General features: G+C 35.6%; 1 protein-coding gene and 1 long non-coding RNA gene across 2 annotated transcripts in view; one reads left to right on the top strand and one right to left on the bottom strand.

Annotated features, from left to right (window-relative positions):
* The first annotated feature begins 1,046 nt into the window (after nucleotides 1-1,046).
* On the top strand, nucleotides 1,047-19,834 carry LOC130051698 (uncharacterized). The gene is made up of 3 exons (XR_008799983.1): nucleotides 1,047-2,514; nucleotides 16,008-16,194; nucleotides 19,720-19,834. It is a non-coding gene; the product is annotated as an uncharacterized LOC130051698 (long non-coding RNA).
* The window catches only part of LOC125680842 (abnormal spindle-like microcephaly-associated protein homolog), a 41,558-nt gene continuing 19,860 nt past the window's right edge, over nucleotides 5,807-27,504 (bottom strand). The window contains exons 16-24 of the mRNA XM_056154184.1: nucleotides 24,154-24,354; nucleotides 23,497-23,679; nucleotides 18,716-21,991; nucleotides 16,072-16,221; nucleotides 15,072-15,209; nucleotides 14,013-14,205; nucleotides 10,255-10,409; nucleotides 9,301-9,447; nucleotides 5,807-8,130 (exon numbers count right to left, since the gene is read on the bottom strand). Of these exons, the coding sequence (XP_056010159.1) occupies nucleotides 7,855-8,130; nucleotides 9,301-9,447; nucleotides 10,255-10,409; nucleotides 14,013-14,205; nucleotides 15,072-15,209; nucleotides 16,072-16,221; nucleotides 18,716-21,991; nucleotides 23,497-23,679; nucleotides 24,154-24,354 (4,719 nt within the window). The 3' untranslated portion in view covers nucleotides 5,807-7,854. The remainder of the gene's footprint in view (nucleotides 8,131-9,300; nucleotides 9,448-10,254; nucleotides 10,410-14,012; nucleotides 14,206-15,071; nucleotides 15,210-16,071; nucleotides 16,222-18,715; nucleotides 21,992-23,496; nucleotides 23,680-24,153; nucleotides 24,355-27,504) is intronic.

Genomic DNA, 27,504 nt, shown 5'->3' with positions numbered 1-27,504 from the left:
AATTGAATTAATGCGCGCATTAAATCAATTATTGCTCACATTAATTCAATTGATGCGCGCATTAATTCAATTGATGAGAGCAATAATTGAATTGAAGCGCATTAATTCATTTGATGAGAGCAATAATTGATTTAATGCGCGCATTAATTCAATTAAAGAGAGCAATAATTGAATTGATGATATCTTCAAATAATTGAAGATATCTTCAATTATTTGAGTTTATGTTAATTTGGCGCTCCATAGATATCAGCCTAGATAGCTCAATGGTTAGAGCACCTGACTAGTAATGCAGGGGTTCCAGGTTTGATTCTTTGTCCAGCCCAAACTTTTCTCCTTTCAGCTTCAGTTTTCTTTATTCACTCGCACCATATTATGGTACATGAGGTACAATATATACAATATTTACAAATAGAATATATTATATGCAAGGTACACGTGAAAAAAGCAGGGAGTTGTTTTAGATATATAAATGAGTTAAGGAGGACAGAATTGGTCATATATTTTAGATATAAAACTACACAATTTGATAAGTACTTTAGGGTCTGAAGTTGACATTAACTCTGAAAATTTGAAAAAGTTTGGTTTGTGACAAATTTTTTTACACAGATACTTTCTTCTATAACATTCAAAAAACTTACATTCAAGGATAAAATGGTATTTGTCAGCTATCTGACCCGTATTACAGATATGGCAAGTTCTTTCGTCTTTAGGAGTGCCACACCATCTTCCAGTCTCTACTGGGAGTTCTAAATTTAATAAATATTTTTTTAGGTAAAGTATTAAAGTATTTTTCAAACCCAAATTCACTTTTGAAAATGCCATACGTTTCACCCTTAGATGACTCCCGTATATCACTTAGCCATTTCTGTATATACTGATCTTTAAGACGTCGTTCAACAGAAATTTTTAACCAGTTTGTATTAAAAAATGCTTGTTCTTAGCGTATTCCATATAATGGAGTGCGCATGTCCACAAAGATCAAAAATATTTTTAATACAAGATCACCAAGAATTCTTATAACTTTCTCTATAGAATAGATCATGTACATACTTATACAAACTACACACAATCTTACTATCTGGATTTAAAAATAACCTTCCCCAGTAAGAAATCATTCTTGTATACACTGTTGCATATAAAGGAAAGCGGCCAGTTTCTCCATAGACCATATAATTTGGAGTACTACTTTTTAAGTTGAAAATATATTTTTAAAGTGCATACGCTCAATAATGTCAAGATTTTCGAACCCCCAAATCTCACAACCATACAAAAGTACAGGTGCAACAACTTTATCGAACAAATCAAGTTGTCATTCAACTGATACATTATATTGTCTAATTTTTCGTATAACCCCATACATGGCTTTTTGGGCTTGCTCACATAAATGTTTTTTTGCCTTGTTAAACAATCCTGATCTGGAAAAAAATTATACCCACATATTTGAATTCTTTCACATTTTCAATAACTTTGTTATTAAAGTAAAATGTATTATTTGGAGGTCGACCTTTGGAAAAAACCATAATTTTTGTCTTATCGACGTTGACATGTAATTTCCACTGAATACAATATGAATGAAACTCATTCTAAAGACCATGTTGTAATCCCACTGCAGACTCTGATATAATCACTGTATCATCGGCATAGAATAAAATAATAGAGAGTCCAAGCATGTTTTTACTAGAAAGAAATTCTTTTAAGTCATTGATATAAAGCGAGAACAAAAGAGGAGATAAATTTTCACCCTGACGAACCCCAATCTTACATTAAAAAAAATTCAGACGACTGGCCATTAATGGATATCATAGACTTAACACCATCATACATGTTTTTTATATATGTAAAACACTTGCCATCAATACCGTTTTTTTTTTACAATTTATACCACAACCCATTTCTCCAAACAGTGTCAAATGCCTGTTTAAAATCGATAAAAGCACAATAAAGTTTCTTTTTGTTAAACATTACCATATTGGTTAGAAAATGCAACTTTAATATATTGTCAAGAGTGGAATACCCTTTCCTAAAACCTATTTGACTTTCACTAATAAGATCTATATACATTTAATGCTGCCCTAGAAACTGACAGGTGAAAATGCCTGCTAGGGGATGGAGGTCTTGAAGGTGTGAAGGCATTTAAGGAGGGATGGACGTGACAGACAGACACATGTGAATACTATAAATGCCCAGTGCTTTTGTCAAGATTTCAAGTTCTCAACATTTAGGCTACAAAAAGACACGAGAAAAAGTTAGTATTACTGACCAGTGTAAAGGATAGATGTACAGGCCTAAGTGTCAGGACATCACCAATGTTCTAGAGAGAAGAATCCTATGAATGGAATATTGAGTCAGGTCTACATTATAAAATGGACTGAAAGCTTTTCCATGCCCAACATGGAGGTGCAGACAGTAGCTATTGGTGAAAAAGAAGTGCAATGACAACCAGTTGTTCAAGGAACTTTGTGCCTGGTTACACATTCAGAAAACTACCCCTTACCACCCACAAGGGATGGAAAGGTAACACTTTTATAAAAACCCTTATAGCTATACGAAGTGGGTATGTGAATGAATATTCAACTAATTAGGAGAAATATCTCCCATATGTTAATTATGCAAATGCACAAATCAGCATAGTCCGAAATATCTGACGTTTTCCTGGCTTTTTTTTTTTTTTTTTTTTTAATGATTTTGATATTTACCGTGCCAGGAAAACGTCAGAACCGGCGCCGTTACGAAAACTGGAAATTCGCCGCCTCCAGTTGGAGGCGGCATTCTCGGGCCGATTTTAAATACTTGCTAGCCGAATTTAATGTTAAAATCACAATTTTTCTATAAAACGATGCTTCCTGTACAACTAATATCGATTAAAAGAGTGATATCTTCTCCAAAATTCGATAACAGAAGCACGCAATTGTAGTCAACTGAATTTGAGCGAACGAGTCACGTGACTCAAAACAGCTCGAGTGTTTGTTAAAATGTTTTCATGAGGCTGTTTATGTGATTAAAGTACCCATAAAATCGATATTAGTAAGTACAAGAAGCATCGTTTTATTGATTAATTATGAGTTTAACATTAAATTCGGTTCGCAAGTATTTAAAATCGGCCCGAGAATGCCACCTCCAGCTGGAGGCGGCGAATTTCCAGTTTACGTAATGGTGCCTGTTCTGACGTTTTCCTGGCACGGTAAATATCAAAATCATTAAAAAGGCCAGGAAAACGTAAGATATTTCGGACTAAAATCAGCAGAACAAACCGGTTATACACACATAAACCAGCAGTACATACAGGTTATACACACACAAACCAGCAGTACAAACCGATTATACACACAAACCAGCAGTACAAACCGATTATACACACACAAACCAGCAGTACAAACCGATTATACACACAAACCAGCAGTACAAACCGGTTATACACATATAAACCAACAGTACAAACCGATTATACACACATAAACCAGCAGTACAAACCGGTTATACACACACAAACCAGCAGTACAAACCGATTATACACACAAACCAGCAGTACAAACCGGTTATACACATATAAACCAACAGTACAAACCGGTTATACACACATAAACCAGCAGTACAAACCGGTTATACACACACAAACCAGCGGTAAACACCGGTTATACACACATAAACCAGCAGTACAAACTGGTTATACCCACATAAACCAGCAGTACAAACTGGTTATACACACACAAACCAGCAGTACAAACCGATTATACACACACAAACCAGTAGTACAAACCGATCATACACACACAAACCAGTAGTACAAACCGGTTATACACACACAAACCAGTAGTACAAACCGGTTATACACACACAAACCAGCAGTAAAAACCGGTTATACACCACTTGCAAACTTCCGCCAGAGTTCTTTTGCTCACAAACCAAACTCTTCCAGTTAGGCATTATGGGATAGTGATTTCTAGGAACTACAAAAATCACACGGCCACGTATACTGTGTGACGTCACTGTAGAATGACGAAAAAATATAATGTCAAACGTAAACAGTTCAAAACAAGAACGTAAACATCAAGTTCATTACTCTACACTATAATTTGAACAGGGCCTTCCTAGTTTTTAGTGATCTTTTTATGTTTATACATGCTTTTAATGTCAATATTTTCAAGCTTTTAACTACAAACTACTTCTTTTGTGTTATTTGCCCGCGTGATAATCGCGGACTCGCAATATACAAATCTGTATATTGTACTGCATCACATAGGAGAGGTCTATACGTAGCTGACGTAATGAGGCATTGACGAGGAGTTTGCACCATTTGATGTTTGGTCTCCACTCCTTTATGGAGCACCAAATTAACAAACTCAAATTATTGAAGATATCTTCAATTATTTAAAGATATCATCAATTCATTTGATGTGCGCAACAATTGAATTAAAGATCTCTTCAAATAATTGATGATATCTTCAATTCTGAATTATTGCGCGCATTAATTGGATTGATGATAGTATTAATTCTTCAGCTGAATTGATGTGCGCTTTAATTGAATTAATGATCTCTTCAAATGAATTAATGATATCAACAATTGAATTGATGTGCACTACAATTCAATTGAAGAGAACAATAATTGATATAATGCGCTCATTAAATCAATTGATGAGCAATAATTGAATTGATGCGCGCATTAATTCATTTGATGAGAGCAATAATGGATTTAATGTGCGCATTAATTCAATTATTGCTCTCTTCAATTGAATTAATGATATCTTTAATTATTTTGAAGAGAGCAATAATTCTTTTAGAGAGAGCAACTATATAAGTAAAGATATCTTCAATTCAACATATCCACAATTGAATTAATATCTTTAATTGAATTGTTGCTCTCTTTAAAAGAATTGATGCGCGCATTAATTCCTTATACAAAAGCATTGTAAATAAATTAAAGATATCTTCAACTGAATTAAAGAGATCATCAAATTATTTATACTGAGCTCTAAATTAATTATTGCGAGCAATATTTCTAAATTGATGCTCTCATCAAATGAATTGAAGAGAGCAATAATTGAATTAATGCGCGCATCAAATCTATTATTGCTCTCATTAATTGAATTAACGCGCGCATCAATTGAATTGAAGAGAGCAATAATTGAATTAATGCGCGCATTAAATCAATTATTGCTCTCATTAATTCAATTGATGAGAGCATTAATTGAATTGAAGTGCGCATTAATTCATTTGATGAGAGCAATAATTGATTTAATACGCGCATTAATTCAATTAAAGAGAGCAATTATAGAATTGATGATAGCTTCAAATAATTGAAGATATCTTCAATTATTTGAGTTTATGTTAATTTGGCACTCCATATATTTCTTTATCATCTTCCTAACACACAATGCTTGTGATTATGAATTAAACACTGCATAAAAATATTTGGATTTAAACATCAAAGGATAACACTTTCAAATCATTAAACCTCTTCCATGGTTTGGTAAGTTTTATTTTAAAATCTTAATGAAAACTATAGACAGTTTTATGGTAAGAAATTTTTATAAAAATTGGATCAAATATGGCTTCAATTATTTAAAACAATATTTTGTATGGAAGATGTAGCGAAGTTTTTAATTGTTCCAACACTTTTGTTCACTTCTAATACCAATTTCATTAAAATCAGGGTTTGGACATGTTTGTACTGCAGTAAACAGAGCCAAACAAACAGCTGATTTTAATCAGATTGATACTGAATGTATTTCAAAACATACTGCAGTCCCAAGCCATCTAATGCTGACTTGTAAACTCTTCTTGAATTTATAAAAACAATCAAACAGTGTTCTTGGATTAAAAAATAAAAAAGATTTTATTCATTTTCACATCTCCATGTAAAAGAGAATATTTGCCTCTTTATGATTTACATTTAGACTGAGAATTTAGCAGCGACAATCAACAGCATACATTCAGCATACATAATTAAATTATCTGTTCGAGTTCCATTTCTGACGTACTTCGCCATTGCATAGTTAACAGCAACCAAAAACGGGCAATTTTTATTAGATTGCTATGTTCTACTTAATAGAGGCAAAATCAAATTATGGAATACATGATTAAAACTTGCAGACTTAAAAAAAATCCTGCTTATCATTTACATGCCATAAACAATAAATGCTAGTTTTGAAAAAGAGCATTTTGCAGACAAGCAAATAAAAGATGCTAGGTTAACATAGTTTGAATGAACAGGGGAAAAAAAACCAAGAGGCCCATGGGTTACAACACTCGCTTGAGTCACCAGAAAATACCAAAATGACCATGACACATGAAAATGTACTTGTATATTGTGATAAATATATATAATACTTTATTTGACTATCATTCATTGCCTCATAGGCTATCTGTAAAATTTCATCTGTATGCACAGGTACTCCATAAAAAAAAAGAAATCAGAAAATCAGAAAAAAGTCTTAGAAGTTCACTAACTAATCACATTTCAGACGTTAAGTATACACCAGAGTGTTCTAAATTAACACACAATGTCAGAGTGAAAAAACATGTTCAAAAGAACATAAAATAGTACTGAGATTTTGAACATTGCTTTACTAGTAACTATGGTCATGCTCCAAACTGCAATGAGCTCAACCCAATCTCCGTTTCAGTTTTTCTAACAAAAATAGACAGTGAAATCTAAGACCTCCATTTCACAGTCTGACACAGAACAAGCTCACTTCAGTTTTATATGCAGTTCAGAGCCTGTGGCCCTTTTCACGAAAAATGTTATGACAAAGACAACAGCTTTCTTTCTTAGTATGATCAATTTAATGACAGTTTCTAAACGTTGATCTTAGTCGTAAGATATTTTGTGAAAAATGGCACTGGGGCCTAAACTTGGAACCCAACAAATCTAAACCATAAAACATCATACAGTTGAATAACAATGCATGTATCATCATATAGAAATAGCATATCTATGGGGTCATTCCATTGTTTTACATGTACTGCAGAAAAATAAGATACTTTGAAGTGTGACCAAATGACACATCCATGATAAATATTAATTAAGGTTGATCAATCCTCATGTGAAGGCATAGGTTTTTTGCAAAAATCTTTATTAAATTAAACTTTGTGCATGATAGAAATATATCTTTCAGAGGAATTTTATTCACTGAATAAAATAAAAAATCTGGTAAACTATTGATACTGAAAGATTTTATATTTTTCATAGATAATCAATTTTTCATAATTTTAAAAATGTTGTCAAGGGCTATAACTCCTGCAATAACTCCTATGCTGGTATCTCTTCTACTGCATGTCTGTTATACATGATTCCCTCAATATCCACAATTAATTTATACATATTTATGAATTGGCAGTTTTTTAAACTGCTGACATTTAAAATTTGTCATTTCAACAAATTTTTACCCATTTTAATTATTCTGTATTATGAAAATGTGTGATTTTCTGACGTTAACTTATGATTCTGTTTTTGTATGTCTGACGTCTTTAAATATGTGGCAACATACACATTTTCTTTGGTTATCAATTAAATCTAACTATATTGAGTTGAAATCAATACAGTTTTTCTACTTTTAACCATAAATATTGCTAAGTCAGATGAGGATCGATCCACCTTAAAAATCTAAGAGGTGATACATAAAGATTTTAAATAAGAATCATTGTATCAAAAACAGGAGTGACAAATTTCTCATTTCAATTTCAAATTAATTTTTACTTGCATAATTCAGTCCACAAGGTAAAAGTAAAACACCACCTGTTTAAAATTATCCATGTAACAATATGCATTAAAAGATAATTTACACCTTATACATGTAATCCCCATTGCAAGTACCCAGAAAGAACCTAGTACACAATTTGTGATCATGCAGTGTATCATTTAGGTCTGATGTGCAGGCTGTCCATCACAAAGTTCATGGCCTGCATTGGATTGTCAATGTTATGTCTAGAATCTCGGTGTAGGACCCATTCTGGTCTGATCTTGTGAGGTTTACGTGGGGTATTCCTGATAGGGAGTGTGAAGTTCATGATTTTTGAGGCATTCAGTTTAGCTTGTTGGATATGCTGGTTCTCTTGGAGTTTGTATTTTCTTGCTGTCAAGTTATGCAGACTCTGAATTCGCTCTATCACTCGAGGCTGGGAAATCATTGCCTATAAAATACAAAATTTCATACATTACATAACACTTTCTAATACAAGATAAATACCTTTTTAAGTCCATGCAGTCCAATTTCCAGGTTGTTGAAGATTTCTTATGATAGCCCAGTTTGAAATGAATAAGACAACTTATACTTGCATGCTACACTTCTCAAGGTGCATGTATATTATAATGAGTGACTGTGATAATTCTATTCCTACTGGATGCCATCAACACTAAAAGATTCTCTCATGAAATCTTTGGGTCTCTACTGATGGCTCTGACCCAAGAAATCACTACAATTCTGTGCCTATACTACCTTGAGGTGCTTTGAAAATTAGTATTATTTTGCCAAAAGTTCACGGTTGATATACTTTAAAGCTCAATTTCAGCCTGTTAATGTTCCCTGGCCCCAAGGATCACAGTTGGAATAGATATGGATCTACATGTACACTACTTGCGTAATAAACATCTAAGTTGTATGTATTATGTCCATTGCTGTATGGTACCATTGAAATGCTGAATGTTTAAATTACTGCATGTGATCATTAAGCAAGGAAGGGGGGAGGGGGGCAATAACTTGTCCAATTAAATTCCATATAAGCTTGTTAGACGTCACTTTGATGTTTCTTCAGGATTGAAAGTGGGCTTTGTTACGCTCTGCCTACTCTTAATCCTTAAAAAAATGTCAAAATAAAATTTAACTTATATGTAAAAAATAAGTAAAACTACACTACCCAGTTACAATAAACAAAATTATACAGCCCTTTCTGTTAATCTTCAGTTTTACCATACATCCTTTCCTGGAATTTTTTGGTTTTATTATACAACCCTTTCTTTTAAACATAATAAATATAACATTTAATTTCTTGTTTTATATATTCTATAAACATAGCATATAAAAATCATGACATAGTACTTTTCCTCTCACGTCCCATATCAGGCTAACAACTCTCAGGCTGATATAAAGTCACCCCTGGCTGATATAGAATGTGATGTAAAAAAAAAATAATTATATAATAAATAATTTCTTTTCCAAGAATATCTGTTCTTTGTAATAAATACCAAAACGATAATTGCAAGGTCTAAAACACTCAACCATGGAATCAGGATTATTACATAATCTTTCCCTTAATTCATCAAGGGGGAATTACACCATTATCTGTCTGAATATTCAAAATTACCATTCTACGAATGTCATTTCTGGCCAAAATTCCCACCAGGGTACAAGTTCTATTAAAGATGACGCCCTTCTCTCTGTAAATCTGCATCAGGTCCAGCAAAATATCCAGTGCTCCGTCCATAAACACGGAGGGCAGAGTCTTATCATACTGAAAATACAAATAAACATGGAGGGCAGAGTCTTATCATACTTAAAATACAAATAAACACGGAGGGCAGAGTCTTATCATACTTAAAATACAAATCAACACGGAGGGCGGAGTCTTATCATACTGAAAATACAAATCAACAGAGGGCGGAGTCTTATTATACTGAAAATACAAATAAACACAGAGGGCAGAGTCTTATCATACTGAAAATACAAATAAACACAGAGGGCGGAGTCTTATCATACTGAAAATACAAATAAACACAGAGGGCGGAGTCTTATCATACTGAAAATACAAATAAACACAGAGGACGGAGTCTTATCATACTGAAAATACAAATAAACACAGAGGGCGGAGTCTTATACTGAAAATACAAAAGTAGTCAGTGATTTCTCTGTAGGTCTGGTTAATTCCTGTTATTTTAGGTGGACTATAAAATTGGTCTTTCATCAGACAGAGAATATCAGGTTTCTAACTATCTCAGTTAATTCCTGTTATTTTAGGTGGACTATAACATTGCTCTTTCATCAGACAGAGAGTATCAGGTGTCTAACTATCTTCCTGTGAATGGTAACTTGCAAAATTCTGCAACAGCAGATATGAAACATAGGAAACATCATCCTGCAGTATTGCTCTCAGTACTCGTACATTTATCAGTCTGAAGGGGTGGTATTGGCCTGAACCTGATGAGACCCGATGAACAAATTATTTATTTCCCTAAGTCACCATGTACATTGCATTTAAAAAAAAACCCATTACTTAAGGTTACATATTTTAAAATTGATATCTATATATATGTGAACATACCTTGGCCAGATTCAGTAGAATGGTGACAGCCAATTTAATGATCTCCATGTGAGGTTGACTTCTGTTACAGCTGCTGATGAGTGTATAAAACACTGATACAGCGCTCACTTCCACCAGTCTCTCACAGCAGGCTGGGGACAGGCGTGTTGCAACATCTAAAGGAAACAAGCTGCATGTGTAAAATACTGTGTCCAAATCAAAAATTTAAGACATTTCCTCATCTATTGAATCCATCACCTGAAATTTTCTTGAGTCTCGGATGTACATTATTTCACACACACATTATGGGTATGGATCAAGTGAAAAGGTTACCTTCTGTAACAGTTTACTAGCTACAAGTACCTGTCACCTACAATACTCAGTCTGATGATATAAAATGAATGATACTGCCAATCCTCTTGTGTACATTAAACAGTACTCATTACTAGAATGTTGTGCATGTCATAACATATCATGACTATTTTTTGCTCTCCATATATGGTCATGACCTTGACATGTATGCTTTCTTTTCAATCAAAGTCTATATGAAAAGTAGCGACGTTAAACAAGTCTCACACATGTAAAAAATATATTAGGAGTGTAAGAAAACTGATGATCTATACCTGTAGGAGTCTATCAGGAGAGTAAGTAAACTAATGATCTATACCTGTAGGAGTCTATCAGGAGTGTAAGTAAACTAATGATCTATACCTGTAGGAGTCAATCAGGAGTGTAGGGACCGTGGATTGTATCAGTATCTGTAGGAGTTTATCAGGAGTGTAGGGACCGTGGATTGTATCAGTATCTGTAGGAGTTTATCAGGAGTGTAGGGACCGTGGATTGTATCAGTATCTGTAGGAGTTTATCAGGAGTGAAGGGACCGTGGATTGTATCAGTATCTGTAGGAGTTTATCAGGAGTGAAGGGACCGTGGATTGTATTAGTATCGGTAGGAGTTTATCGGGAGTGTAGGGACCGTGGATTGTATTAGTATCGGTAGGAGTTTATCGGGAGTGTAGGGACCGTGGATTGTACCAGTATCTGTAGGAGTTTATCAGGAGTGTAGGGACCGAGGATTGTACCAGTATCTGTAGGAGTTTATCAGGAGTGTAGGGACCGTGGATTGTACCAGTATCTGTAGGAGTTTATCAGGAGTGTAGGGACCGAGGATTGTACCAGTATCTGTAGGAGTTTATCAGGAGTGTAGGGACCGAGGATTGTATCTGTATCTGTAGGAGTTTATCAGGAGTGTAGGGACCATGGATTGTATTAGTATCGGTAGGAGTTTATCAGGAGTGTAGGGACCGTGGATTGTATTAGTATCGGTAGGAGTTTATCGGGAGTGTAGGGACCGTGGATTGTACCAGTATCTGTAGGAGTTTATCAGGAGTGTAAGAAAACTGATGATCTATACCTGTAGGAGTTTATCAGGAGTGTAGGGACCATGGATTGTATCAGTATCTGTAGGAGTTTATCAGGAGTGTAGGGACCGTGGATTGTACCGGTATCTGTAGGAGTTTATCAGGAGTGTAGGGACCGTGGATTGTATCAGTATCGGTAGGAGTTTATCAGGAGTGTAGGGACATTAACCGTGGATTGTACCAGTATCTGTAGGAGTTTATCAGGAGTGTAGGGACCGTGGATTGTACCAGTATCTGTAGGAGTTTATCAGCAGTGTAGGGACCGTGGATTGTATCGGTATCTGTAGGAGTTTATCAGGAGTGTAGGGACCGTGGATTGTATCAGTATCTGTAGGAGTTTATCAGGAGTGTAGGGACCGTGGATTGTATCAGTATGAGTTTATCAGGAGTGTAGGGACCGTGGATTGTATCAGTATCTGTAGGAGTTTATCAGGAGTGTAGGGACCGTGGATTGTATCAGTACCTGTAGGAGTTTATCAGGAGTGTAGGGACCGTCGATTGTATCGGTATCTGTAGCAGTGCTCGAGCTGGGCCTCGCCATTTTCGTCAATGGCGAATTTTTTTCAAAAATGGCGAAAAAAAATTGAAAGTGGCGAAAATCCCCTTTTGCAATAAATTGTATTTTAAATCCTTTGTCAGTGACGCATTATCGCCTGTTTGTTTATGCAATGAAAATCTGTTTATTCAGTCAACGCGTGCAACCGGAAATCTCGCGTCGCTCCAGTGCACACAGAGCTGGTCAAAGCCTCAGGTAATTTATGGTTGCAAAAAAGTCGGTGATTATGTAATAAAGTACATCGGACAGCTGTTTACCCTGCTGTGGTCAATTGTTTAACATTTAAAGTCTTATTCATTATCGTTTTTAAATCATCTCCACATTAATGTCAATTCTTAACCAGAGAACCGACCGGTAATTAAATTGGCCGTATTATTGTGTATAATGTATATATGAATCCATCAATTGTTTGTTTTTGCGGCCAAACTCGATTTCAAGATTTTGATTTTGATGTGTTTGATTTTAGTTCGAATATTTCATAAATAATGGGGTCGGTCACCATTGATATGGACATAGCAATTTTAATAAATAATTTTCTTTGAAGTTCGGTGCGCAAGAGTATAAAAATGCTAATCTCATAAGATTATGCACCCTATTCTATTTTGACACTAAACTTGTAGCTTCTGACCCTAGTCAGTCTAAAATTAAAAAAATAACTATGTTTGGCTTTACAGTCAACCCCACCTGCTTAAACATCTGATTCTGTCCAAATTGCAAAATCTTCCATACAAAAACGGAAATTTAATTGGGAATGTTTGAAATACGACTCTAAATTGGGCTTGATGTTTTGTGACATCTGCATTTCCGGCAATGTACACAATGTTTTCACTGAGGGGTGTAGCATCATGAAGTTAATATTTATATGATTTATTATCTGAATTTTGATTTCCATAATAGAATTTATCCAACAAATCAACTTCTTATTATTTCAGAAAGAAGTGTTTAGGTATGGTAGCTGGATATGATTAAGTAATGTAACTGATTCAAAATACTAAAATAAGTGTAATGAATAAAATAATATATAATATGATGGAAATAATTGTAAAGCATGTGATTATTTGTGCCGCGCCGCTCCCCGAAAAAGTGGCGAAAGGGAATTCTGGTCCAGTGGGAGCACTGATCTGTAGGAGTCTATCAGGAGTGTGTGGACCGTGGATTAATATATCAGTATCTGTAGGAGTCTATCAGGAGTGTAGGGACCGTGGATTGTACCAGTATCTGTAGGAGTTTATCAGGAGTGTAGGGACCATGGATTGTACCAGTATCTGTAGGAGTTTATCAGGAGTGTAGGGACCGTGGATTGTACCAGTATCTGTAGGAGTTTATCAGGAGTGTAGGGACCGTGGATTGTACCAGTACCCTCTGAACATTAGGGTACCCTTGATATGTTCAATAGAGAAAAGATAACTATAATATCTAGGTACTGTTAACATACATCATGTGCTGTACTTATTTCTGATATGTCTGCAGAATCTCATACCAGCGGACCTAAAATACATAGCTTAGCTATTTTCATGTAAGACATACGCAACACAGCAAAATTTGTACTATGTCTTGTAGACCAAACCAAAACTGAAAATCTGCGATATTATGACTCCGTGGAATTAAATTAGTCTACAATACCCAATTTTGGCAATTAAAAAAATAATTAAATAAAGGCATATTATACTGCATTCTGCTTGTTATTCTTGGCTAACAGTTTTGGTTTCAGGGTAAGTGATTCTTTTATTGACTTCAGCCCATGGACAAGTGCTGTACTTTTTTCTTGAATTGCACACCCCTTTAGTAGTTGATGTTAAATACCTAGATGAACCAGAGCTTCCAGTAAATGAGACAGCTGCTTGTACTTAAGGAGATAATCTAGGGCTGACTCTGTCCTGTTTCCCAGCTTCTTGTCTTCAGTGGCAGTCCTATGAGCCTCCATGATACGTTTACGCACCACCTCAATCTTCTTACATTTGTTCTTCAATCTCAGTTGCCGTCCTCTCCAAATAGCCTGTCAATTCATAAATCAAAACGAACTTCTACATGACAATATGGAGAAAACATCTCTATCTTTATCAGGGCTATACTAATAATCCACCATTGCACCAGTTTCTGTCTGACAATAGATTTATACAAATAGCTGAATTACAAAATATATCGTACATGTTTCAGAATATGTCTGATGTACAGAAAATTTTAATTTTCTAATAATGAAAAGTCAAATTTTGGCAGCAACTCAACTCAGTTTGTTACAAAGGTCCTAGATATAGATGAAACTTTCATTTGAACAAGTGTAGGATTGGCACCTGTATAGTAGTGGTGCTCGCTACATATTTACACTGGTTACCTGTAAAGTCGTGGTGCTCGCTACATATTTACACTGGTTACCTGTATAGTAGTGGTGCTCGCTACATTTTACACTGGTTACCTGTATAGTAGTGGTGCTCGCTACATTTTACACTGGTTACCTGTATAGTAGTGGTGCTCGCTACATATTTACACTGGTTACTTGTAAAGTCGTGGTGCTCGCTACATATTTACACTGGTTACCTGTATAGTAGTGGTGCTCGCTACATTTTACACTGGTTACCTGTATAGTAGTGGTGCTCGCTACATTTTACACTGGTTACCTGTATAGTAGTGGTGCTCGCTACATATTTACACTGGTTACCTGTAAAGTCGTGGTGCTCGCTACATATTTACACTGGTTACTTGTATAGTAGTGGTGCTCGTTACATATTTACACTGGTTACCTGTAAAGTCGTGGTGCTCGCTACATATTTACACTGGTTACCTGTATAGTAGTGGTGCTCGCTACATATTTACACTTGTTACCTGTAAAGTTGTGGCTGCTCGCTGCATATTTACACTGGTTACCTGTATAGTCGTGGCTGCTCGCTGCCTCTGTTTTTCATGTCTGATGTCTAACCACTGTAGTGCTGCGGTCTCAATGACTAACACAGACCTCTTCAGTTTCAGGAACTTAATGCGACATATTCTCCCTCTAATCCAGTTCTATGATAGATAAAATGCAAAGAGTTAGCAAATTCCCCCACCACTTTCTATAATATCGAAGAGCAGTAATAAAATGTTAGTTTTAAAATAGCTTTGTTAAATATCAAATCAGAAATTGCGTATTTATTTGTATATTTAAATAGAATGATTTTTATTAGGTCACTAGGTTGAGCAACAAAGATCTAATGGCTAATGGTATCTTGCAATTTTTCTTGCCTTCCTAGAAATCAATAAGGCGGATCCACAGGGTTAATGTACACAGATATTATGGTTAAATCTGCATGCAGGAAAATTTTCACCCATTTTATTTTTGCACATTTTTAAAAGGGTGAATTTAAAACTGAACAATTTTTAATATATTCATTACTCTGAAGGAAAAATAAAGAGTTTAAACTGGAAAAATCTTTTTAGAATACACCTGGGCAAAAATTTCCCAGCATACAATATCTTGACACATCCAATTTAGGATTTAATTGCAACTTTGAAGAGTTTATCATTCATAAACATTCAGTGTGTCAAAATAAAGTCGTGCTCGGGAATAAATGGATTAAAGAGATGTTAGGTGTTTTATGCTTTTTAATTCTAAAGAACTCCACAACCTGTTGCCTCCCAGTATTTGTTTATTTTGACATTCAAATGAACTTTTCAAAAGTCTTCCAAAACAACGCTGAACCATAAACATAAAATAATATGCAATGCAGTCAGTGATTTGTTCTATTTTGAATTAATGGTTTACAGGGGTTTCCTTTCCCCTTTATGGGAGGCAGTTATGAGAATTGAATCTATGGTAAATTTTAGGCTATCAGGAGGACTTTACTTAGAATACAGAAGAGATCAAATATGGCCTATGTCAGATCCCCACCTGTATAATGAGGACACTGTGGAGCTGCTCTTGGGCTCGACACAGGGACACGTATTTCCTGAACCGCCTCTGTATGACTGTGGCTGCCATATGGAGCTTCATGGCCCGGGCAAACCGTGACAAGTATGATAATCTTTCTGCCTCCTGTTGCTACAAAGATAAATACAATGCTAACATATCAAATGTGTTCTTCATTTGGAAAGAAAAACAGAAAGGACTAGGTATGAAAACAGCCCTGTCTGCCCCTAAAATTTAAAAAGTTTTCGATTTCTCTAAATTCAGTAATGTCTATCGAACAGAAACAAAAAATAAAGAAGACTTTTTTCTGACAACATGTAGACAAGATTTTTCAGAAGACAGCGTACCTTGACAGGAAGCTTGACTTTAGTTATCATTAATTACTTCAAATCATTCAGGTGACTGGTGAAAAACTCTTTCAAATGACAACATATTTCCAGGTACATCTGACAAGTTTTTATGTGTTAAGCTCTTGGTATTTATAACACTTGATAATAATTGTTAAATATCCTCAAATGAATCAGATGTAGACCATCCACTATGACATCCTGTATCCATCATTTTTTGGGGCACAAAACCAACTTTTTAATGTGATCAAATCCAACAATTTGTGAGAAGGGGTGATTAATAAACAATTCACCGTATCAAAGCCTGATGGATCAAATTATTTAGCGAAGATTAAAGTTTTTGAAAAGTAGGTCAAGATTCAAGGTAAAAAGCCATAGTCATGAAGAATCTATATGTGAAATATCAATGCTCCATCCCCTGTGGTTCAAAAGATTTAGCCAAGGTTTAAAGTTTTCCCCTTGTGATACTGACTCAGGGGTCATGACAACAGCTCCCCATACATTCGTCCTGGTCAGCTAAGAATGACCGATTCAAACAGACTCCTTGAAAAAAGCTGAAAATGTCTACTATTACATAGTGTTTTTATTTAATCATAAACCTCATTCATCTTTGGATATTGTGCGATTTGAATTTTCTCTGTCCCAATCTTTACATCGTCGGAAATCCACGGTTGATTACGCTTTGCTCCTCTCTGAAGAGAGGAACGAAGCATAATCAACCGTGGGTTTCTGACGATGCAATCTTTAGAGTTTGCTTGCTGCACTTACTATAACCTATAATTTACTGTCATTAACTATTAGTTATAGTTTACAAATTGAAATTATGTTTTATTTCCTTCCCTGGACTGTGATGGGGTGGTAATTTACTGAGAAACTCTAGGCTTCACAGGATTTGATCCTATGACCACTTCACTTCATATCCTAGTGAAGTTCTTAAAATAATTCTTTCTTATCTCGAATAGTGTCTTAACTTAAGGTTCAGTGCAGCTAACATGAACACATGAAATTATTGCTAACAATAGTTTCGAATCATAAACTTAAAAATTGCTAAAACGCATCAAAGATGCGTATGGCCAATTTGCAGTTTCGAATATTATGCACACTTGCATTCACAAACCAAAAACATGCACGTATTCAATATAGTTTATAAGTATGAAGCTTTGAATGGCCGCAATAGGTATTTTGTGTGAGAATGACCTTGACCTTTGGATTTTAAAAGCAACATGAATCTTGAATGTCATCAGGATTTGAAGTCTGATAAACATGCACCAGCAAGTACATGTATAAAAGTTAGAGGCAAGCTCAAATCTACAATATAGTGAAAAAGAGACCTTGAACATTGACCTCAAAATAAATAGGAACCTTCCTCTTTTGGATGTGATCATGTTGTAAGTCTCACAAAGATGCACCAAAAAGTATGAAAGTTAGAGACCGGACAAGCTAATTGTGGACGCCGCCCGCCCACCCGAATGGACGCCCATCCTTCGCCAATTTAAAAGCCGAGATTTGCTACGCAACTCGGCTAAAAAGTTGTGAAATATAATTCCACACATAAATAAGTCATTAACTAAGTTTAGATTGAAGAGACTGTAATTATCAGATAAAATATTTATCAACTGTTAACTATAGCTTAAACAAGTCATTAACTAAGGTTTAGAGTGGAGAGACTGTAATTATCGGATAAAATATTTATCGACTGCTAACTATAGCTTTCAGGTTTAAGCTATATTTAACAATAGCTTCATTCATTCATTCATATTATTAAAGTTGTTGATAATATCTTACTAAATTGACCTTAGTTTTTATCAGATTAACTATCAATAAGTAACAATTGTCAATAAATTGTTTTCTTTAACTATAGTTTAGAATTCTGAAACAGATGGTGTTTAAAGATGTGAATACCTATAGATTACAGCTAACTAATCTACATGTAGTTGTTTATTGAATGTAAAATTGTTTCTCTCGTTTGTGAAATCTGTGTACCATATGCGTAGATCAAAACTACTCTTTAATAGGTATTTGCAGCATTTAAAAAATATAAACATCAAAACATTATAGTAAATTTAGTCCATTTGAAAGAAAACGGTGAGAAATATTCATGTCTGTGACATCATACACTGTAAATTCATGATTCATTATCAAAATTCTAATTCATTTTGTATATCTCACCTACATGACAAGTTAAACACCTATATGACAATTTAAATAACAACCTGAATCAGGGTAGAATTAAACTGTTAGTGAATCTAGTTCTTTTTAAGGTATATAAATGTTCAAACCTTGACAAGTTTGATGTACATGTGGGCCCTGAAAGCTTTCTGTATGACAGTTGCTGCCTTGTGGCGTCTCCTCTTCCTCTTTCTTGTAAGAAAATCTCTGCATGTTGACTGGATCTGTAGTGTGGCCTGCATCATTCGTTGGTATACACTTTTAACTTTGTGACCTCTGTAGAATGCCTGAATTCTTATCACTGATCTTTTCATAATCAAGAACTTCCTTTGCTCAGACTTGGATAGCCTGTTACTTCTGTATGCTCGCTGACACACAAGGACTGCCTTTCTCAGTTCTGTGTATGACTTCTGCTGTTTTCTGCCTCTGTACCAAGACTGGATTTTCTGGGCACATTCTTCTTGCCTTGTCCTCCACATTCTAACTTGTCTTCCCCTATACCATGCTTGTATTGTCACTGCTGCTTTATGTAGGGCCAAAAACTTCTGATGAACCAGTCTTTCCTGTAACTTTGCTCTGTACTGCCTCTGGCAAAACACAGTACATTTCTTCAAAGTCCAAAACTGTTTCAACATGAGAAACCTCCTGACTACAGCTTGTATTTGGATGATTGATCTTTTTCTACTTTTTGCCAATTTTCTTGCTTTGTAGCCCCTGAAAGCACTTTGCAAAACAACAATTGATCTCTTTTTCATCTGGTATTCCTCTTCAGCTCTCCTTCTTTGTAATTCACTTCTAAACCATTTTTGTATTTTATTGACAGCTGTTTTCTTGGCTAGAAATGATGTTCTCTGTACTTTCATACGTATGAATGACTGTAATTTCACTATTGCTACCTTCCGAAATTTGTACTCTTTCTGCTGAAGATGTCGTCTATAATGGTCTTGAATGGTAATGGCTGCACCTTTGGTTATCAAGAACTCCTTTCGGACTTTAACAGCATACATTTTTCGACGAAATTGTCTTTGGACTTCAAGAACAGTTTGTCTATATCTTACATAATTTCTACGACAGATGAACTTTCTGACAGTTGACTGTAACCTGACAATTGCAGACCTGGTCTTTCTGTACTCCTGGTGCACCAAGTATCCTCTAAAGCAAGCTTGGATGGTGAGAGCAGCTCCTTTTTGGAGAAGGTAGTTATGACGTGTCTGCCTCATTTCAAGGTAAGTTCTAAATTGTCTTTGTATGATGCATGCTGATTGCTTTGATTTCATGAATTTTTTGCGCACCAAATAACTACGTACCAAAGACTGAAGTTTAATGGTAGATGCCTGCATCTGTCTGAATCTCTTTTGTGCTTGATATTTTCTGTAAAATGCTTGAACAGTAATTGCTGCTCCCTTCATTATTAAATAGTGACGCCTTGCACCTCTCATGGCTAGGGTCCCCCTCCACTTACTCTGGATTTTACAAGTTTTTCCTCGAATGTTCTGGTATGTTTTCTTCTGTACGTAAGAGCGTACTGTAGCCTGAAGTCGGATCACAGCATGGTGCACCTTTTGGAATTGCTGCCTTGCTAGATATGCCTTGAAATTTGCTTGTATTGTTATAGCAGCCCCTTTTTGTAGAAGAAAATGACATCTCTGTTTCCTTCCTTCTAATATTTCTCTGAATCTTCTCTGTATTGCTAGGGTTGCTTTTTTCTTGGCCAGATACTCCTTTCTGACTTGAAAACCCTTGAACATAGCCTGGATTAATATGACTGAATGCCTCAACTTTCTGAACTGTTTCCTGGTTTTATGACGCCTATATAATGCCTGAATAGTTAGTGCTGCTCTCTTGGTGATAAGAAAGTGCTTCCTTTGTGCTTTTCCTTTCCTGTACTCTCTGTATCTCTGTTGAATGGTGACAGATGCTTTCTTTTTCAGAACATAATTCTTTCTTGTCTTCCACATTCTATAAAATGCCTGAAGAGAAATGACATGTTTCCGAGCATCTCTAAATCGCTTTTCAGCAGCATAAGCCTTCCACTGTGACTGTATTGTCACTGCTGCCTGATTTCTTCTTAACATTTTCATCCTCCATGTTTGCTGAATAGTGCAACAAGCAGATCTCAATTGTAAGAATGCTCTCCTGTCTAGTCTCATGAATATAAGGGCTCGGTACACTCTTTGTATGATGATGGCAGCTTGAGACTTATGCTTCATTTCTCTTCTGGATTTCCATGATCTGTATGCTCTCTGGATTATCACAGCACTACATTTCTGTTTCAAATACCTCTTTCTACTGCAATAACATCTGAATGTTTTCTGAATGATCTTGGCTGCTGCCTCTCTTTGTTGGATGATGCCAACAGCTTTTCTGACTTTGTGTCCTCTAAAGTGAGACTGAATTGTTAATACTGCTTGCTTTATATCTTGAAATTGCTTTAATTCCCGTCTCATTTGCCATGTTGCTCGCAACTTTCTTTGAATTTTGATTATGTCCCTTTTTGTTTGTTTGAATTTCTTTCTTGCAACATACTTGCGAAAAGCTGTTTGAAGTACCACAGTTGCATACAGTTTCCTCAGAAACTCCTTTCTGTCTTGATACACTCTGAAGGCTGCCTGTATAGTTGTTGCTGCTGCTTTTAGAGCAAGGAATTCTTTTCTCTTTTGTTTTCCCTCAAGAATTTCTTTAATCCTTTTTTGAATCTTAACTGCTGCTTTTCTTTTGCTTAAGTACTGTTTCCTAGCAGAAAAAGCTCTAAATAGAGACTGTAAAGTAATCACTGCTTTTCGAACAATTCTGTATTTTCTCTGAGCTGTAAAACATCTCCAGTGAGATTGAAGGGTAACTGCAGCATGATTACATTTCTTCATATACTTTCTCCAAGCCTGCTGAATCACTATACAAGAGGACTTGATCCCAATAAATGTAGCTCTACATCTCTTGGTTGATAGGTGAGCTCTGTATTTCTGTTGTAGTAATATCGCTGCTTCTTTTCTCCTTGCACATTCTCTCCTCTGTTTCCATGTCCGCACCACTCTCTGAATCACGATAGCACTAGACTGAATCTTTTTGTACCACTTCCGCACGCAGTAACCTCTCCAAGTTTTCTGAAGAACAACTGCAGTCTTTTCTTTCATTGCCTTTCTAGATTGAGTAAATTTTCTGACAGCTCTCTGAATTGTAATTATGCATTGTTTCTTATGCAGAAATTCTTCTCTTAATGATTTACTTTCCTTCCATGTTAGGTACGAGTTCTGTATCACTCTTGCAGCAGCCTTTTCTCTGGCCATTTGTTTGGTCACAAGAAATCTTCTGACCGTACTCTGGATCTTGACTGCACTTGTTTTCATCCTAACAAATCTCTTTCTCTCCATGTGAGCCAGTAGGCAATTCTACAAATGAAGGATATATTTTGTACATAGGAACAGATGTAGGATGGACCTTATACATTGGAAAACATGACACTTAATTAATATCAATCATAAAACCATAACAAGAGGCCCATGGACCACATTGCTCACCAGAGCAGTTGCATTTTCCTATCACAAATATTAAATCCTAATCACAGCCCCATTCTGGCATGGAGAATGTTTAACCTTCACAATATATACTTATTTTATGACCAGGGGTCATGGTGTCTTCACTACACAACTCTTGCATAATAAGTTGAGAAGACCATTTTTAACTTTTTCTCATACATGTATATGTAAACTGTTGAACTCCTACTGTGGCTGTGCTCGGATTAGTGATTATAGTGTGAACATACAGGAATCTTCACTAATGAGGAAGTTAGTGTTCTATTTTGACTAAGTGTATCTTTACAGTTCTTGAGATATTTCTTAATCACACATACACAAAGAAAAGTTTGAAATGCTTGCTGTTGACCCAGCTTTGAGGATCATAATTTGAACAAAATTAAACCTTCATTAGGTAAGGAACCTTTTATCATTATCTCACCCTTGGAATGTGACATGGACCTTCATCTAGTGCTCTTGAATCACCTTTACCAAAAGATATTTTGTGCCATGTTTAGCTGATATCAGCTACATGGTCTGGAGAAGAAGTGAACAAGAGTTCACAATATGCTTATTAGAACCTTATGTAGGGTTTCTTTCTTAAGCCAAGAATTGTAGAACTTTACTTAAGATAGTACATCAGCTAACATCAAGGTGCAACTTATTTACTTTTGTATCATATGAATAAAATGTCCTAGCTTAAAAACTGTGACATGAGGTAAATAGACAAACCAAGAGTTCTGTGCCTGTAAAATATTTCCCTAAAATTGTCCAAGTTCTACAACTTGTAATTTTTTCAAACATCAAAGAAAATTAGAAAATTGTTGAGAATCTAATTCCTTGCAATATACACATCTTCGACTTGTTTACAAAGGTTTAAGCTTGAAAGCTGTGGGATGAGTTAAACATGGACTAACTTTGTAAAATTTCCCCAAAACTGACTCAGTTCAACAAAAATTGAAAAATCAAAATCCTTGCCACATGTACATCATCATTACCCATAAAAATCTTTTTTTCTTTTTTTTTTTTAATGTAAAATAAGAAGATCCTCACTTGAAAACTGTGGGTGGAGAATTATGTATATCCGTATAACATTAAATTTTAAACAAAGTGGCAAAACTCCTGCAAAAGAGTGTAGAATGGATCAAAATAGCAAAATGATCTAAAAGTACACAGTTAGTTTCAGCTTGATATGTGAAAGAGAAATGAAAATAAAAACAAATCCCTGGATGGACAGGCGGACATATATATAGACATCATTGTACCATAATACATTCTGTCTATTTAAAGACAAGTGTATAAAAATGTAAAAGTTTACATACAACAATGGACAAATCTTGATCAGAAAAGTCTTCAACTCAGGTGAACTAAAACCTGCTTACCTTCAGTATTTTAGCAGCTCTCAGTTGCTTTTCCTCCAACAAACATTGGGCTTTTTTCCTTGCAAGATATCCTCTGGTATACTTCTGGATACAAATTGCACTGATTTCTTGTTTTCTCTTATGCATTTTCTGTAGATAACCTCTCACAAACCTCTGGATTTTGATGGCTGCTCTTTCTCTGATCTAAAACAGAATGCATAATTCAAAGCCACTGTCAACTTTTCGTTGCTAACTGTTTACAATCTTTTAAACAATTTCAAAAGTTTACTTTTTGAATACAAAACTAAAAAGAAAGAAAGAGATGCATCAGATTCATTCATTTTGTTCCAAAGTCTCATTAGATATATTTGTTCCAACGTCTCATTAGATATATTTGTTCCAACGTCTCATTAGATATATTTGTTCCAACGTCTCATTAGATATATTTGTTCCAACGTCTCATTAGATATATTTGTTCCAATGTCTCATTAGATATATTTGTTCCAAAGTCTCATTAGATATATTTGTTCCAACATCTCATTAGATATATTTGTTCCAAAGTCTCATTAGATATATTTGTTCCAACATCTCATTAGATATATTTGTTCCAAAGTCTCATTAGATATATTTGTTCCAACATCTCATTAGATATATTTGAATGCCAAAATCATGACAGACCTTGATTTTTCCTTTTGCTTTATGAAGGTAGTGTCTGCGCCAAGCTATTTGTATTGTCCGGGCTGCACGAGCTTCCTCTCGGATGTCCAAAAGGCGAGCACACAAATAGCTGACATATGTCAGAACTACTTTTTCATCAGGAATGGTGTTGCACATGTCAGTAGCTCTGATCATCATGGGGACACCTCCAAGCTGCGATACCTGATTAACATCAATTAGTATCAAATCTTAAAACAAGAAAATCTCTGTGAATTCATGTCTCCTGCTCAGGGTAATGTTTATTTGTTTTGTGATCTTTAAAGTAATATTAGTGTTAAATCTGAAAATTTTCTTTTGTTGTAAAAATATGCTATTATGATAGTTTTGTATGTAACTTTAACCATAGTCATTGATAAAATTAAAACTAAGTTTAAGATTTTATCAAAATAAAGATTTTAGTTTTGTTGAATATATTGCAATACATAGAAATCAATGGCTTCATTCATAGCCTCTGGATAGGTTTTCTAACACAAATATTAATAACAAAAGTTTTTAAACCTTATTTTTTTTGGTCTGACATTGAAATAGTAATTCACAATTTTGCAACAAAAATTTTCAACACCAAAAATGACAGCTAGCAACCATGGAAGTTTGGTTTACACAGGTCTCATATATACTAGAATACAGATATATAATATGCAATGATCCTATACTTTAACCTGCTCCAAAAACTCTCATCTGATCAATCTTCTAAAAAATGATGGTTAACATCCCTTGAAGTAACTTCACTCATTCCTTTCGTTCATTTGGCGTTCATTCCTGGGGGAATTTTGCCCCCAAGGGATTATTTACTTATTACATACATTATTTGTTTATATGTACATGTATTGTATTAGAACCTGTATATGAATTATGTTGGCAGGCGGTATATTGTAGATATTAGGTTGACACGTTATTCGGGCAGGAATCTCGGCCACGTCTATGTTTCTCTGTATATACATGGTTAAGCTCACAGATCAGCTCGAGCTTCATTGGATTTGTATTCGGGTTTGTTGGTTACCCGCTGGGATCAGCCCCGGGTAAGCTCCCTGGGATCAGCCCGGAGCTTCATTTCCATTCAGTTTTGCATGCATGGGGATTTGCTCATTCAGCTCCCTGGGATCAGCCCGGAGCTTCAGTCTGTTTTCTCGCCCGCTGGGATCACCCCGGGCAGCTCCTTGGGATCAGCCCGGAGCTTGTTTTTTGTGTTCATTAACCCGCTAGATTCAGTCGCGGGTAGCTCCTTGGGATCAGCCCGGAGCTTCATCACTCCTTTTGGACCCGTTGGGATCAACCCGGGGTAGCTCACTGGGATCAGCCAGTTGCTTAGTTGTGGTTTTAGTCCAGATGGTCGTACGTGACCTGCTGGGATCAGCCCAAGGCTAGTTCACTAGAGTTAGTGTAGAGTAGAGTAGAGTACATATAGTTATGTAGTATTGGAGTTATAAGAATGAGAAGCCCCCAGAACGCCAAACTGTATTTTTTTTTATTTTTGTTGTTTTGTACATATTGTATGTTCTTCTGATGTAGGCATGTATGTTAGTAATCAATATGAGTTTTCAGTTGGATATGTAAATAAATGTTAAACTCTGACTGTCTGGTGGTTGTGTATAAATTGAAATTTGATTTATTAAATTATTATTTATACACAACGTTGGTTTCCTTTTCCTGTACTTAGCTAACTATGTTTAATTAGGATATTTGATGTTGCTTTGTTTTTATTTATCATATCGATTCTAAAATTAGATTTGGTATTGGTCAGTGTAATTAGATGACCAATCAGATTAGAGTAGCCGGGAGCATTGATGCCTAGAGGGGGATGCTGATTAAGTTCATTGTATAGCCTTGTAGGAGACTGAAAGTAACAGCAGCTACCCACCCACCTTCCCCATCAACTTCCCCGGCTCTCTTCTCTTATTGGGGCTCCTCATTCCTTTTGTTCATGGCGTTCATTCCTGGGGGAATTTTGCCCCCAAGGGATTGTTCATTCCTGGGGGAATTTTGCCCCCAAGGGATTATTTACTTATTACATACATTATTTGTTTATATGTACATGTATTGTATTAGAACCTGTATATGAATTATGTTGGCAGGCGGTATATTGTAGATATTAGGTTGACACGTTATTCGGGCAGGAATCTCGGCCACGTCTATGTTTCTCTGTATATACATGGTTAAGCTCACAGATCAGCTCGAGCTTCATTGGATTTGTATTCGGGTTTGTTGGTTACCCGCTGGGATCAGCCCCGGGTAAGCTCCCTGGGATCAGCCCGGAGCTTCATTTCCATTCAGTTTTGCATGCATGGGGATTTGCTCATTCAGCTCCCTGGGATCAGCCCGGAGCTTCAGTCTGTTTTCTCGCCCGCTGGGATCACCCCGGGCAGCTCCTTGGGATCAGCCCGGAGCTTGTTTTTTGTGTTCATTAACCCGCTAGATTCAGTCGCGGGTAGCTCCTTGGGATCAGCCCGGAGCTTCATCACTCCTTTTGGACCCGTTGGGATCAACCCGGGGTAGCTCACTGGGATCAGCCAGTTGCTTAGTTGTGGTTTTAGTCCAGATGGTCGTACGTGACCTGCTGGGATCAGCCCAAGGCTAGTTCACTAGAGTTAGTGTAGAGTAGAGTAGAGTACATATAGTTATGTAGTATTGGAGTTATAAGAATGAGAAGCCCCCAGAACGCCAAACTGTATTTTTTTTTATTTTTGTTGTTTTGTACATATTGTATGTTCTTCTGATGTAGGCATGTATGTTAGTAATCAATATGAGTTTTCAGTTGGATATGTAAATAAATGTTAAACTCTGACTGTCTGGTGGTTGTGTATAAACATCCCTTGAAGTAACTTTCATCCTAGCTTGGTCCAAACAAGGCCAAAAGTTACTAATAAATGTGACCAGGTCCAAAATGTCAAATGTAGCATTATCTTTTTCCATTTGTATTTTAAAAATTTCATTTGTATTGTATAATTTCAATTCACATTGTATAATTTTTTCAATTGTAATATATATTTTTCATTTGATTTGTATAATTTTCCATTTGTGTTCTATATTTTCCATTTGTATTGTATAATTTTTCATTTGTATTGTATTGTATTCGAGGGATTATTTATTTTGATTTGTTATGAAATCAAATAACTACAAAAATGATATTTCTTTCATTTTAATGACTTGATTTTATGCTGTAATTGACATTTCTCTACAAATGCACCAATTGACAAAGTTTGTTGATTCTAGGTCTCAAATCTACTTGAGCCCAAAAAGGGTTATGACATATGGTCAAAAGTCACAGTGACCTTAATGTAGTGTGTGACACCTTCTACCTAAGATGCAGTAACT

Source organism: Ostrea edulis, chromosome 2, assembly GCF_947568905.1.
Source record: "Ostrea edulis chromosome 2, xbOstEdul1.1, whole genome shotgun sequence".
NCBI lineage: Eukaryota > Metazoa > Mollusca > Bivalvia > Ostreida > Ostreidae > Ostrea > Ostrea edulis.
This window is presented reverse-complemented; position numbering and strand designations above follow the sequence as displayed.